The sequence below is a fragment of the Lutra lutra genome, chromosome 12 (genome assembly GCF_902655055.1).
Source record: "Lutra lutra chromosome 12, mLutLut1.2, whole genome shotgun sequence".
NCBI lineage: Eukaryota > Metazoa > Chordata > Mammalia > Carnivora > Mustelidae > Lutra > Lutra lutra.
Window position 1 is genome coordinate 84098396 of NC_062289.1, and position 12825 is coordinate 84111220.

Here is a 12825-nt window from a genome sequence, read left to right on the forward strand (position 1 = left end):
TGCTCAGTGGGAATCTGCTCCTCCCTCTCCCTCTGTCCCTCCCTCCCCCCCAAGAGCGCCCCCCCAAGAGCGCGGGTACTCTCTCTCTCTCTCAAATAAATAAAATCTTAAAAAAAAAAAAAAAAAAAAGACTTATATAAAAACATTCATAGCAACTTTATTTGTAATAGTCCCAAACTGGAAACAACCCAAATGTCCCATCAACAGGTGAAGAGACAAACCATGGTCTAGTCATACAACGGAACACTAATCAGCAATAAAAAGGAGTGAAGCACCAACACTTAAGACAAGGACACACTCAATTCTACTAAAGAAGCTAGACAAAGAGCATATATTGTATGAGTGCATTTATATTACGTTCTAGAATAGGCAAAACTATTCTCTCATGATAAAAATCAGATTGTTTGTTTCCTGGGGTAGGTATAAGGAAGGGCTTCATTCCAAAAATCATGGAGGAACTTTCCTGGGGTGACAGAAATGTTCTATGTCTTGACTGGGATATTGGTTATGTGAGCATGTATACATTTGCCTAAACTCACTGAACTAGTGATCTGTATGGTTTTTTCTTTCTTTCCTTCCTTTTTTCTTTCTCTCTCTCCAAGAGGGAAAGAGAGAACTCAAGCTGGGAGGAGGGACTCCCCACTGAGCAGGGAGCCAGATGCGGGGCTCAATCCCAGGACCCTGAGATCATGACCTGAACTGAAGGCAGACGCTTACCTGAGCCACCCAGGCACCCCACAGACTAGTTTCCATTAAAGAATGAGCATATACACATTAAAGTCTACAAACAGTTGATTTTAAAAGAAGCATTCCAGGGGCACCTGGGTGGCTCAGTGGGTTAAAGCCTCTGCCTTCGGCTCAGGTCATGATCCCAGGGTCCTGGGATCGAGCTCCACATCAGGCTCTCTGCTCAGCAGGGAGCCTGCTTCCCCCTCTCTCTCTCTGCCTGCCTCTCTGCCTACGAATGATCTCTGTCAAATAAATGAATGAATGAATGAATGAATGAATGAATGAATGAATGAATAAAGCATTCCAGGTTCTTACAGACCTTTTTTTACTGTAGTTTTTTAGTCAGGGATACAAAAAAGTTCAATTTGATGGCTTTCAAGTTATCTTTATGCACACAGCACACCCAACTAATATACCTGGTCTCTTAAATTTAAAGCATCAATTCCAAGCTCTTTCTTTACAGTTTAGGAAAACGGAGCCCAGGTATCCTGATTTCAAGTTCAACGTTATTTTCCTATTTACGTTAAGGCTATAAAATCCACAAAGCAACTTATACCCCTGCTATTGAAATGTTACTGTGCTTAGAAAAACCAATCAAAATTAACATGTAAAACACTCCCTGAAGGACTGACAGATTTAGAATGACTATTTTGCAATTCCTAGTGAAATAATAGATCTAGAGATACCTGGGTGGCTCAGTTGGTTAAGAATCTGCCTTCAGCTTAGGTGATGATCTCAGGCTCCTGGAACCAAGCCCCGTATCTGGCTCCCTGCTCAACGGGGAGCCTGCTTCTCCCTCTCCCCCTGCCCCTCCTCCCTGCTCTTGCTCTATCTCAAATAAATAAAAATCTTTTAAAAATTAAAAAAATAAATAAATAAAAGAAATAATATATCTAAGTAATAATAATATAAGAATGCTAAAATCATTATGTGAACTTTATGATAATTTTAGTTCAGGCTGACAAATTTTTGATCAAGCTTTACATCCACAAGTCACACAACCAGGTATTAGGCGCCTCCTGACATGAAGGAACCGGCAGCAGGTTCCTGATCCCAAGTCTAATCAAGTCACTAGATCTAAACACCAGCTCCTAGGAGTCATGCAGGATAGAGGAATGTGTTAAATAACAGTGAGGACAGTCACCAAGACCCAGAATGTGGGAAATTCTACAGGACAAATGACCCAATGTTTCTTCCACAAATAAATGGCATTAAAAAATGAAGAAGGAGGGGCGCCTGGTTGGCTCAGTGGGTTAAGCGTCTGCCTTCAGCTCAGGTCATGATCCCACGGTCCTGGGATCGAGCCCCGCATCAGGCTCCCTGCTCAGCGATGAACCTGCTTTTCCCTCTCCCTCTACCTGCTGCTCTAATTGTGCTATCTCTCTGTCAAATAAATAAATAAAATCTTAAAAAAAATTAAAATTAAAAAATTAAAAATAAAATAAAAAATGAAGAAGGAGAAGAAGAGGAAGAAGTAAGAAGAAAGATGGGGAAGGACCTGTCAGTGATTAAAAGAGACTTTATTATTTCTTTCGAGTTTATTTTTTTTTTACTAATCTCTACATCCAATGTGGGGCTCAAACTCATAACCCTGAGATCAAGAGTTATATGCTCTCTGATTGAGCCAGCCAGGTGCTCCTTAAGAGATACTTTATTGGGCACCTGGGTGGCTCAGTGGGTTAAAGCCTCTGCCTTCGGCTCAGGTCATGATCTCAGGGTCCTGGGATCGAGCCCCGAATCAGGCTCTCTGCTCAGCGGGGAGCCTGCTTCCCCTCTCTCTCTGCCTTTCTCTCTGCCTCCTTTTGATCTCTGTCAAATAATTAAATAAAATCTTAAAAAAAAAAAAAGAGAGATACTTTTTTTAAAAAATATTTTATTTATTTATTTGAGAGAGAGACTGAGAGAGCAAAGGCGGGGGTAGGGGTAGGGCAGAGGAGAGGGAGAAGCAGGCTCCCCAGCAGATGCTCAACCAACTGAGCCACTAGGTGCCCCGTAATATTCTACTTCCGTATTTGACATTTTCTATAGTAAAATGTATACTTTTTATAGCCCCAAGAATTCGTATTTATGTGCCCAGGCGATCAGAAAGAGGAAGTCTGAGTGCAGTGACATTTGAGTGTGATTCTGCACTCATCTTTGAAACCAGCGTGCTACCTCTCTGCGTCAGAGACACAAAGGAACTTTTCCTTTATGGGAAGGATGGGATCCTGACCCGTGAGGTACACCGATGAGTACTCAGTGGAATATTGAGATACATAAATGGGGTCAAAAGAAAAATAAGCACATACGTTTCTGGCACTGCTGCTGAGATTCTCGGAGCTGATGGGGAGCAGAGTACTCAGCTCCAGGTCCGTAACCATCTGGCGAGACTCTGCCAGCAAACGCTGAAGCTTGCTTGTGGGCGAAAAGTCATCCTGGGTATACAACACAACATAAGCATTCAAGGAATCAGGAAGCATTTTTATTTATTTATTTATTTTTTTTTAAGATTTTATTTATTTATTTGACAGACAGAGATCACAAGTAGGCAGAGAGAGAGAGGTGGAGGCAGGCTCCCCGCGGAGCAGAGAGCCCGATGTGGGGCTCGATCCCAGGACACTGGGATCATGACCTGAGCTGAAGGCAGAGGCTCAACCCACTGAGCCACCCAGGCGCCCCTCAGGAAGCATTTTTAAATGTTTATGGCTATAAGCACAATGTTATAAACACAAATGTTAACTCCCCATAAATACTTCTCTGATTTTAGGCATTACATGTCAAAGCAGGACATTAAGTACTAGAACAGCCAAATTCCATTTATTTCTTAGAACCTACTTAGCTAGGGGCACGTGGGTGGCTCAGTCGGTTAACCATGTGACTCTTGGTTTTGGCTCAGGTCCTGATCTCAGGGTCATGAGATGGAGCCCCAGGTCTGGCTCTCCACTCAGTGTGGAGTCTGCTTCAGTCTCTCTCTCCCTCTCTCAGTTGAGTGGACTCTCTTTCTAACAAATACATCTTAAAAAAAAAAAAAAAAAGGACCTACTTGGCTAAATAATTTGACTTCAACAGAACTTACAACTAATTAAGTAATATCTATGTGATGAAAAGAATTGCAGGCTAGGGCACCCGGCTGCCTCAGTAGGTAGACCATTTGACTCTTGATCTTGGGGTTGTGAGTTTGAGCTCCACACTGGGTGTAAAGATTAAAGATAAAAATCTTAAAAAAAAAAAAAAAAAAAGAATCCTAGGCATTATTTAGCTCTCTTAAATAAATTTTCTTTTTTTTTAAGATTTTGTTTATTTATTTGACAGACAGAGATCATAAGTAGGCAGAGAGGCAGGCAGAGAGAGAGGAGGAAGCAGGTTCCCCGCTGAGCAGAGAGCCCGATGTGGGGCTCGATCCCAGGACCCAGGACCTGAGCCGAAGGCAGAGGCTTTAACCCACAGAGCCACCCAGGTGCCCCCTTACATCAATTTTCTAAAGCCATAATTAGCTTGCTAATTCGTGTTAGCCAAAATACTGGCAAAATGTAGCTCTGACACTAAAAGCTTGTAAGCTTTTTAAAATAAGTGGGTATGTGCCTTAGTTTGTTCTTGTTTAATTTTCAACTTTGGTATATGAAGTTTTAGCATGACAACCACACTCCAAGATACCTAGACTAATTTTTTCACTAAGGAAAGTTGATTCTGGGCGCCTGGGTGGCTCAGTCGGTTAAACATCTGCCTTCGGCTCGGGTCACGATTTTGGAGTCTGGGATCAAGCCCTGTGTCGGGCTCCCTGCTCAGCGGGGAATCTGCTTCCCCCTCACCCTCTGCTCCTTCTCTTTCTCACTCACTCTCTCTCAAATAAATAAATAAAATCTTAAAAAAAAAAAACTTGAACGTTAACTCTAGGGGTTCCTGGGTAGCTCAGTCAGTTAAGCATCTGACTCTTGATCTTGGCTCAGGTTTTGATTTGGGAGTTGTGAGTTTAAGCCCCACATCAGGCTTCACGCTGGGTGTGGAGCCTACTTAAAAAAAAAAAAAAAAAAAGTTAATTCTAATTTTCCAGGAACAAAGATGATCACTACTGACCTGGCTCTAGACGATACCTGTGGGCGCACACGTGTATACACACACACCTAAACATATATGTATATATGGACAATGTAAGCATGAGATGTCAAATACTGCTTCAGAAAAATAGGTACAAACATTGAAAAAAGGGTCTCATGAGAGCTAAAAAAGATAGTAGCAAATATCTGAACCCATACCCACAATGAAAGGGATTCTATTCACCAAAGCCTATGCTCCTTTGGAATTCTGGCCTCTGAGTCCCTCCTCTCATTCCCAGGCAACACTGATCTGTTTTCTGTCACCAGAGACTAGTTTGCATTTTCTGGAATTTTATATAAACGCATTCATCCTTTCGTCTGTCTGGCATCTTTCACTCAGCATAATTATCTTGAAGTTCACCCATGTTATGCACGCATAAGTAGTTTATTCTTTTTTGTTCCTGAGAAGTACTCCATCGCATGGATACACCACAGTTTGTCTCTTTAACTAATGATGTGTATTTGGGTTGTTTCTGTTTTTGTTTTTTAAGATTTTATTTATTTATTTGACAGAGAAAGATAGAGCACAAGCAGGGAAAGTGGGAGAGGGAGGAGAAGGCTTCCCGCTGAGCAGAGAGCACGATGTGGGGCTCAATCCCAGGACCCTGGGATCATGACCTGAGCTAAAGACAAAAGCTTTAACCCACTGAACCACTCAGGTGCCCCCATTTTATTTTATTTTTAAAGATTTTACTTATTTGACAGAGAGAGCATAAGCAGGGGGAAAAGCAGAGGGAGAGGGAGAGGCGGGCTCCTCAGTGAACAGGGAGGCTGACAATTCGGGACTCGATCCCAGGACCCTGAGATCATGATGTGAGTCTGAGGCAGACGCTTAACCAACTGAGCCACCCAGGCGCCCTTATTTTAATTTATTTATTTGAGAGAGAGCACACACGTGAGTGTTCAAGAGCAGGGGGAGGGCAGAAGGAAGGAATCTCAAGCAGACTCCCCGCTGAGTGTGGGGCTCAGCCCCAGGACACCAAGATCATGATCTGAGCCAAAATCAAGAGCTGGAGGCTTAATCAAACAAGCCACCCAGGTGCCCCCATCTGTGTACATTTTAAACACAAAACAACATTATGTAATGCTTAAATATGTTTTGACATAGGAAAAGTGTAAGAACAAGCATAAATGCAACTTTAGGATGATGATTAACTGGTGGGGGAAGGGGGCAGGGGACTCACACTTTATCTACATTTCTCAAACAAGAAAAATTAAGCAAATATGGCAAAATATAAACATGTTAAATCTGAATGTAGGTGCATATTGCTTGTTATAGCCTTCCTTTTTTGTTATGTTTAAAATATATGTGTGTGGGATGCCTAGGTGGCTCAGTGGGTTAAGCCTCTGCCTTTGGCTCAAGTGATGATCCCAGGGTCCTGGAATTGAGCCCTACATTGGGCTCCCTGCTCAGTGGGAGCCTGCTTCCCCCCTGCCTGCCACTCCCCCTGTTTGTTCTCTTTCTCTCTCTGAAACTAATCTTAAAAATATATATATAACATAAAGTACAATAAAATATATGTGTGTATATATGTATCTACCAATCACCTGGATGGCCTGAGGGACATTTTAACTAGACTTGTAATCTATAGGATAATATTTTAAGGGAACTCTGACTTTGGTTAAATGATATCATTAAAATTCCATAATTAAAAAACAACAACAACAAAACTGAAAAATGACCAAAATTAAGCACACTAAAAAGCAGTACTACAGAAGAATTAAAAGTCTGTTGAGGAGGAGTTTTGCTTAAATAAGCCGGGTAATTTTTTTTTTTTAAGATTTTATTTGACAGAGAGAGATATCAGAAGTAGGCAGAGAGAGAGGGGGAAGCAGGCTCCCCGCCAAGCAGAGAGTCCGATGCAGGGCTTGATCCCAGGACCCTGAGATCATGACCTGAGCCGAAGGCAGAGGCTTAACCCACTGAGCCACCCAGGTGCCCCGTAAGCTGGGTATTTCTAAGCAAAATACAAACCTTGTCACTGGATGATGGTGCCTCTTTGTTGAATAACAAAATCTTAGGTGAGTTCTTTGTGTCTGAAGAGGGCTCTGTCTCTATCAATTTCTCATCCTCTCTAGGGGCAGATTTTGAAGAACCCGAACAGTGGGAATGCTGGATGGCAATTAGCTCACTATGAATAATAAAACCAAACAGAAGCAGACATCTTAATATCAGACATATATCACCAATACTCTTTTACTTAAAAGTATCAAGAGGGTAAAAAAAAAAAAGTTTTTTTTCTTTTTAATGAAGAAGCTCAAGTCTGAGTAGAACATTATAGATTTGAATAGAACACTTAAGTAGAATGGTATACATTAATGCATACGCTGTGCAGTAAGAATTAAATCAGAGTTCTTTTTTAAATTTTTAATTTTTTAATATTTTTTTAAAGATTTTTTAAATCTATTTGACATACAGAGAGAGATCACAAGTAGGTAGAGAGGCAGGCAGAGAGAGAGGGGGAAGCAGGCTCCCCATTGAGCAGAGAGCCCGATGCGGGGCTTGATCCCAGGACCCTGAGATCATGACGTAAGCCGAAGGCAGAGGCTTTAACCTACTAAGCCACCCAGGCGCCCCATAAATCAGAATTCTTAGTTGAAAGGTTAACAACAGAACAGAGAATTTCCCTCCCCCTTCCCAAAACAAGAAAACAAAAAAGAAGGTTCAAGGCACAGGAGGCATCTAAAAGGGAGGAAAAAAAATTAACATAGATTAAACTTTTTTTTCTTTTTTTTTTTTTTTTTAAGATTTTATTTAGTTATTTGATGGACAGAGATCTCAAGTAGGGGGAGAGGCAGGCAGAAAGAGAGAGAAGAGGAAGCAGGCTCCCCGTCGAGCAGAGAGCCCCATACGGGGCTCGATCCCAGGACCCTGGGATCATGACCTGAGCCAAAGGCAGAGGCTTTAACCCACTGAGCCATTCAGGTGCCCCAACATAGGTTAAACTTGTAAAAATTGGGGGTTTTTGGTTTGTGAAGTTGATTTTTATTAATGCTTTGAAAAAGTCCTTTTGTCAAAGTAGAACAGCACTGTCAGCTACTAATTCTCCGTGGGTCCTCAATAGTAGAGAACAGACACACGCAGCCAAGCTTCTAGGTGTGTTCTTCAAAGGTGGGCTCAGAGCGCAGTGACCTGTGAAAGCTGTTCTGGAACAGACCAGGAGCACTGGAGCCGCTTCCTCCCATGTTCCCTGCAACCGAAGGAGAACAGGCTGCCACCGCTTCTCCCTCTACAGCTAAACCCCTATCTGTCCAACAGAATGGTGGTCTGATAATAGAGCAGGTACACAGTAAGTTCTTATAATCTAAGGAAAACTAGGAAAACACAATTATCTTTTCTATTTAATCACGTATTTGTCATGTGAGGTCCTGGCATGTGCCTTTGCCGGCGGCACAGGTGGCTTGGACTATTTCAAGCCAGGGAGGTCCACAGGGTCTTGAAACAAAACTCCAAATTTAAATTTGAATTTGTTTCACATGTTACATTTAATATATGTCCACTAGTCTTTTAAATCTACCATAAACTGTTCCCTTACTATATGTGTGTTCAGTAGTGAACAATGTGCAGGTGTGCCCTATTCCTATTCCAATTGTTTAAAGAAAATCTTTACAAAACAAATATGAACAGATAACATTTAGTGGGACGGAGCGCCTGGGTGGCTCGGTGGGTTAAGCCTCTGCCTTCGGCTCAGGTCATGATCCCAGGGTCCTGGGATCAAGAAGCCCCGCATCAGGCTCTCTGCTCAGCAGGGAGCCTGCTTCCCTCTCTCTCTGCCTGCCTCTCTGCCTACTTGTGATCTCTGTCTGTCAAATAAAAACAAAAAAACATTTAGTGGGACTTTTTTTTTAACTTCACAACTGACAGAATAACTATCTGTATGATTTTTAAATGACTCAGGCTTCTCAAAGGGCCAAAGAAAAATCCAAACGATGAAAATATCAGGAAGAAATTTTCATCATCAAGTCCTAGGACAGTCGGTGTGAGATTAAAATAGGTTCTCGATATAGCAACTTTGTCCTTTCTGTAATTGAAGATCGAAGAGCTAGGTTTTATTTAAAAATAGCAGACATTATTACGGTGCCCTCCACCACAAGATTCAGCAATTCTAACAGTAAGACGAGTTCGAATAACACAGCCTACGCTAATAGCTAATCCATTTTCTTCTCTTAAAAAAAACTACTTTTACCAACTTGTTACATACAAATATTCTTTTTCTTGCATGATTTTAAAAAATAATAAAATTTGGGAAACTTAAAGGGAACAGGAAGGCAAAAGCAGTCGGACATTTAACTGTGCAGTTGGGGGGGTGCTGGGGAGGCTGTGGGCAAAGTTCTTATCTGGGGTCTAGGGACTGTGATCTCTGCACAGAAAGCTTATCAATTCACACTGGATCCAGGGCTGAGGAATGCCCCAGAGCAGCATTCTACTCTGTAAAGTAACCCTGCTGTTAGTTTTTTTTTTAAAACAACATATTTACCCAACTCATAACAACCAGCTTTGTTTTCAAACAAAACCTCTGCCTCAGAAGCTGTTCTAGGTACAAACTCTTCACAGTGGAAAACTCAACAGCCTTGGTGCTGATGAAGACAGTAACGGGTCCCTCCTACACGACTTGTGTCTGCAAACGCTGCTCTCCGTTGAGCAGTGAGCAGGCAGCCCGACTGGAGCCCCTTCTACGGCCCAGCAGTGGCGGTGCCCAGTACAAAACATCACTAACCTCGTGGCGGAGTTGTACTTCCTCCCACCGGCACTTTCCGAACAAGTACACACAGATTTGTGGCGAACGATCCTTTGCACTTTAGAAGGCTTGAAAATGCTCATCCACTCCATGTCAGACATGGGGCCTGGGGCTTCAACGATGAAGTTACTCGGGTGGCAGCACCTGGATTCATACATGTCACTCTCCCCCAGACAAGTCTCATTTTTATGGCAACAGGAGACTCCAGACCTTTCTATGTCATCTTGACTTTCAACATCCGGCTTTTCTGGTTGTCTGGAACCGGAGCAGCTGGCCAGGCCCAGGTACACGTTGACATCATGCCACTGTCTCTCATCAGATGACGTGGATGTGTCGGAGAGTTGTTTCTCTTCATTCTGAATCCCGATCCCATTACCTTTTGGTGACTTGGCGTGGATCTTGAACAATCTACTTTGGTTTTCCGGTTCGATCTGCATTTTTCCTCCCAGAGACCAAGACTTTTGCTTCTCCAGTAAGTCTTTTGTAAACAGAGATGAGATAGCAAATATACTTTTTTCCCCAAACGAAGGATTACCCTGTCGCTTCTTCTCTTTGCACACATCACAGGGGCTCCTGTCTGACCGATTTTGCGGGAACGTGGTCTCAAATTTTGCATCTTTAACCAATGACCTCTGATTTTTCTCCCTCTTGATGTCGACTTTTGGGCGGTGATTCTCAAGGTCTGACAAACACATGTCTCTGCTATGGTGGCGTTAACAAAAAAACGGAAGTTGTAAGACACACTTGATACTGTCACTCCAGATACTTCACCCAAACCTCATTCACTGAGCTAAATCCTATTAAGACCCATTTGTCTGAAATGAAAACAGAAGGGAGAACGTGGATTCTTTCTGCAGAGCCTGATTTCAGCCCAGCTTCCAGAAGTCTCTCCGACCACAAGCCCACACGCTCACTTTGCCCTCCCTGTCCTTAACTCCCACCACGCTTACTGTCCACACCATGGTCCTTGTATTACTGTATCATCTACTTAATCACACAGTGAACTTCCTATCATAACTACATCGTTCACTAACTTTCATGCATATGTCCTGCCTTTTGAACAGACTACTAGGTTTCTTAATATGTAGAGCCATTTTAATCCTCCTGGCACTTTAGGATAGGCTTTCACAAACATTAAGTGTTCTGTAAATACTTGTCGATTGATCTGTTCCCTTCATAATTCTATTAGTTTCACAGAAAAAGAGGTAAAGCCAGGACTGAAAGGGGACAGAGATTCAAGGGACAGAGACACAGTGGAAAGTGCCAATTATGTCTACCATACAGCACTCACGACCATCCCAGTTACCTGCTAGATATTTACATGGCGACATACTGAAAACTGGTTTAAAGTAAGAATGACAGGTGTGCATAAAACAAAAATTAAGAAAAAAAAAATTAAGAATATATACAAACGTGATAAACCTTTTCATAAACTGTCTTCATGTCCCATGTATTCTGTATTCAGGCATTCAAATCTGGAGAGTTCTGAGCCCACGAAAACTCAACCCCCACCTCCTGAAAGGGCATAGGTCATTTTACACTCTTAAAGAACAACCTCGATTGCCTAGCCCAAGGGCCTCTCAGGGGCAACAAAGTATATAGTATGGTAGGGGCTTTTGCCTGTGAGGGCGCTCTGGGTCTGTGTGGTATGTTCCCGCAGCAGCAGCAGCCAAGGCACAAAGCTAGAGTGTCAACACCCCCCACAGCCAAAGGCCTGGAAAGAAAAGGAGGCCCGGCACAGCGGTCACATTGCCTGCCTTCCAACAGCTCTTACAACTACCACCAGGCAAAGGAGCTGCGGGCAGCCGGCCTTCGTGGTTACATGGTCACACCTAGTGGCCGGGAACTTCCCTAATTCCTGCTCCCATTCAGGACTTCTTGTCATACTTCTGCTTGGAAAAGTAGACTAAATTTAACTGTGGGACAGTTATACGCCTATTAAATTAAACCACACCTCATATATTTATATTTTAACTTTACAGAAACCAATTGAGTTCACACACCGCTTATTATAAGCAAGAAAAGGTGTCTCCTATTAATAAGGAAAACAGGAAAATCCAGCTAAAAGCAGAGATCGCCCTCGGCTAGCTGAACTCCTACAGTTATTTACACCATTTGTCGGTGCTCTCTCTTTTAGGCAAGGACCATGGCCTCTGTATCTTTATTTTCCCCACTCCCAGCTCAGTGAGTGCTCAACACTAAACTCGGAGTCCTCACGAAGGAGTAAGTGAGTCACCTCTGGTTTCTGCTTGAGCTAAAGCCTGTACACAACAGACATACAAATAAGGCTAATGCATTTCCTTTATCAAGAGGCTAAAATCAGGATCAGGCCTAAAATTCTAAGATCAGGTCTCATTACAACCCGGAATCATAATGACAATTACTAGCTCACATGTGTGGATTTCCTACCATATAAGGAATGATAGTAGATACCTGCCCATAGTAAGTACTTAATAGATTGAATGATAAAATAAAATACAAGATCATACTAATAGCATCTCGCTAAGATTACCTGGACTCCAGAACCTTTGATTCCTCCATCTTTGAGTCATATATCTGTATTAATTCCTGAGAATTTTCCACATTAAAATTAAGAAACTGCAGATCACTCTGTTGTTTTACATAAATCTGCCGTAGATATTGATAAATCAATAAGACGTGACAACAAAACTATATTGAGCCAACATTCAAATGCTAAAACAGATCAGTGATAGAGAAATATGCTAAATATGTTTGCTTTTATTTTTCCTATGTTAGCATTCAGATTTGTTAGTGTCACTAGTTTCCAAACCTTTCATTTCCAAAAGCAAGACCCTATCAGCTATGCTAAATATGACACACCTTTAACGTAGTTAGGGTCCCAAAAGCATGACAAACAAAAACTGACACGTACTTTTCCTTATTTGTTTGTTTATAAAAGCTTCCCAAATAGTAAGAACAGTGTAATTGGGGACGTACCTGTCTCAGATTATGGAGTTCTGCGTTTGTGCGCTCTTGCTTTGACTTTGCAATATCAAGTAACTCATCTTTCCTTTTTTCTCTCTCTGCTATTTAAGAACAAATATTATTAAAATATTTTTCATCAGCCATATCAACACAAACCTCTTCACTTCCAAAAATTTAATGTTCCAGTAACTTGTTTTCCCCTTGTTCCTCAAGTTAAAATTTGCAAAATGCGTGGCTGGGAAGAGCTTTAATCTGTGATTCTGGCTAGATATTTCACCAAATTTGAAAATTTTCACAATATAATTAATGCTGAGTGACAAAAGGATTCAGAATTGTAT

The 12825-nt window shown here is 41.9% G+C and overlaps 1 protein-coding gene across 13 annotated transcripts in view; it reads right to left on the bottom strand.

The window, feature by feature from the left end:
- The window catches only part of CCDC62 (coiled-coil domain containing 62), a 46526-nt gene that overhangs the window by 14187 nt on the left and 19514 nt on the right, over positions 1-12825 (bottom strand). For 10 of the 13 annotated variants that reach the window (XM_047698084.1, XM_047698096.1, XM_047698090.1 and 7 more), the window contains 5 exons: positions 12500-12588; positions 12054-12169; positions 9521-10243; positions 6778-6934; positions 3018-3143 (listed from right to left, as the gene is read on the bottom strand). In XM_047698084.1, coding sequence (XP_047554040.1) covers positions 3018-3143; positions 6778-6934; positions 9521-10243; positions 12054-12169; positions 12500-12588 — 1211 coding nt within the window. The remainder of the gene's footprint in view (positions 1-3017; positions 3144-6777; positions 6935-9520; positions 10244-12053; positions 12170-12499; positions 12589-12825) is intronic. The other 3 variants (XM_047698091.1, XM_047698085.1, XM_047698092.1) reach the window with 2 other exon arrangements.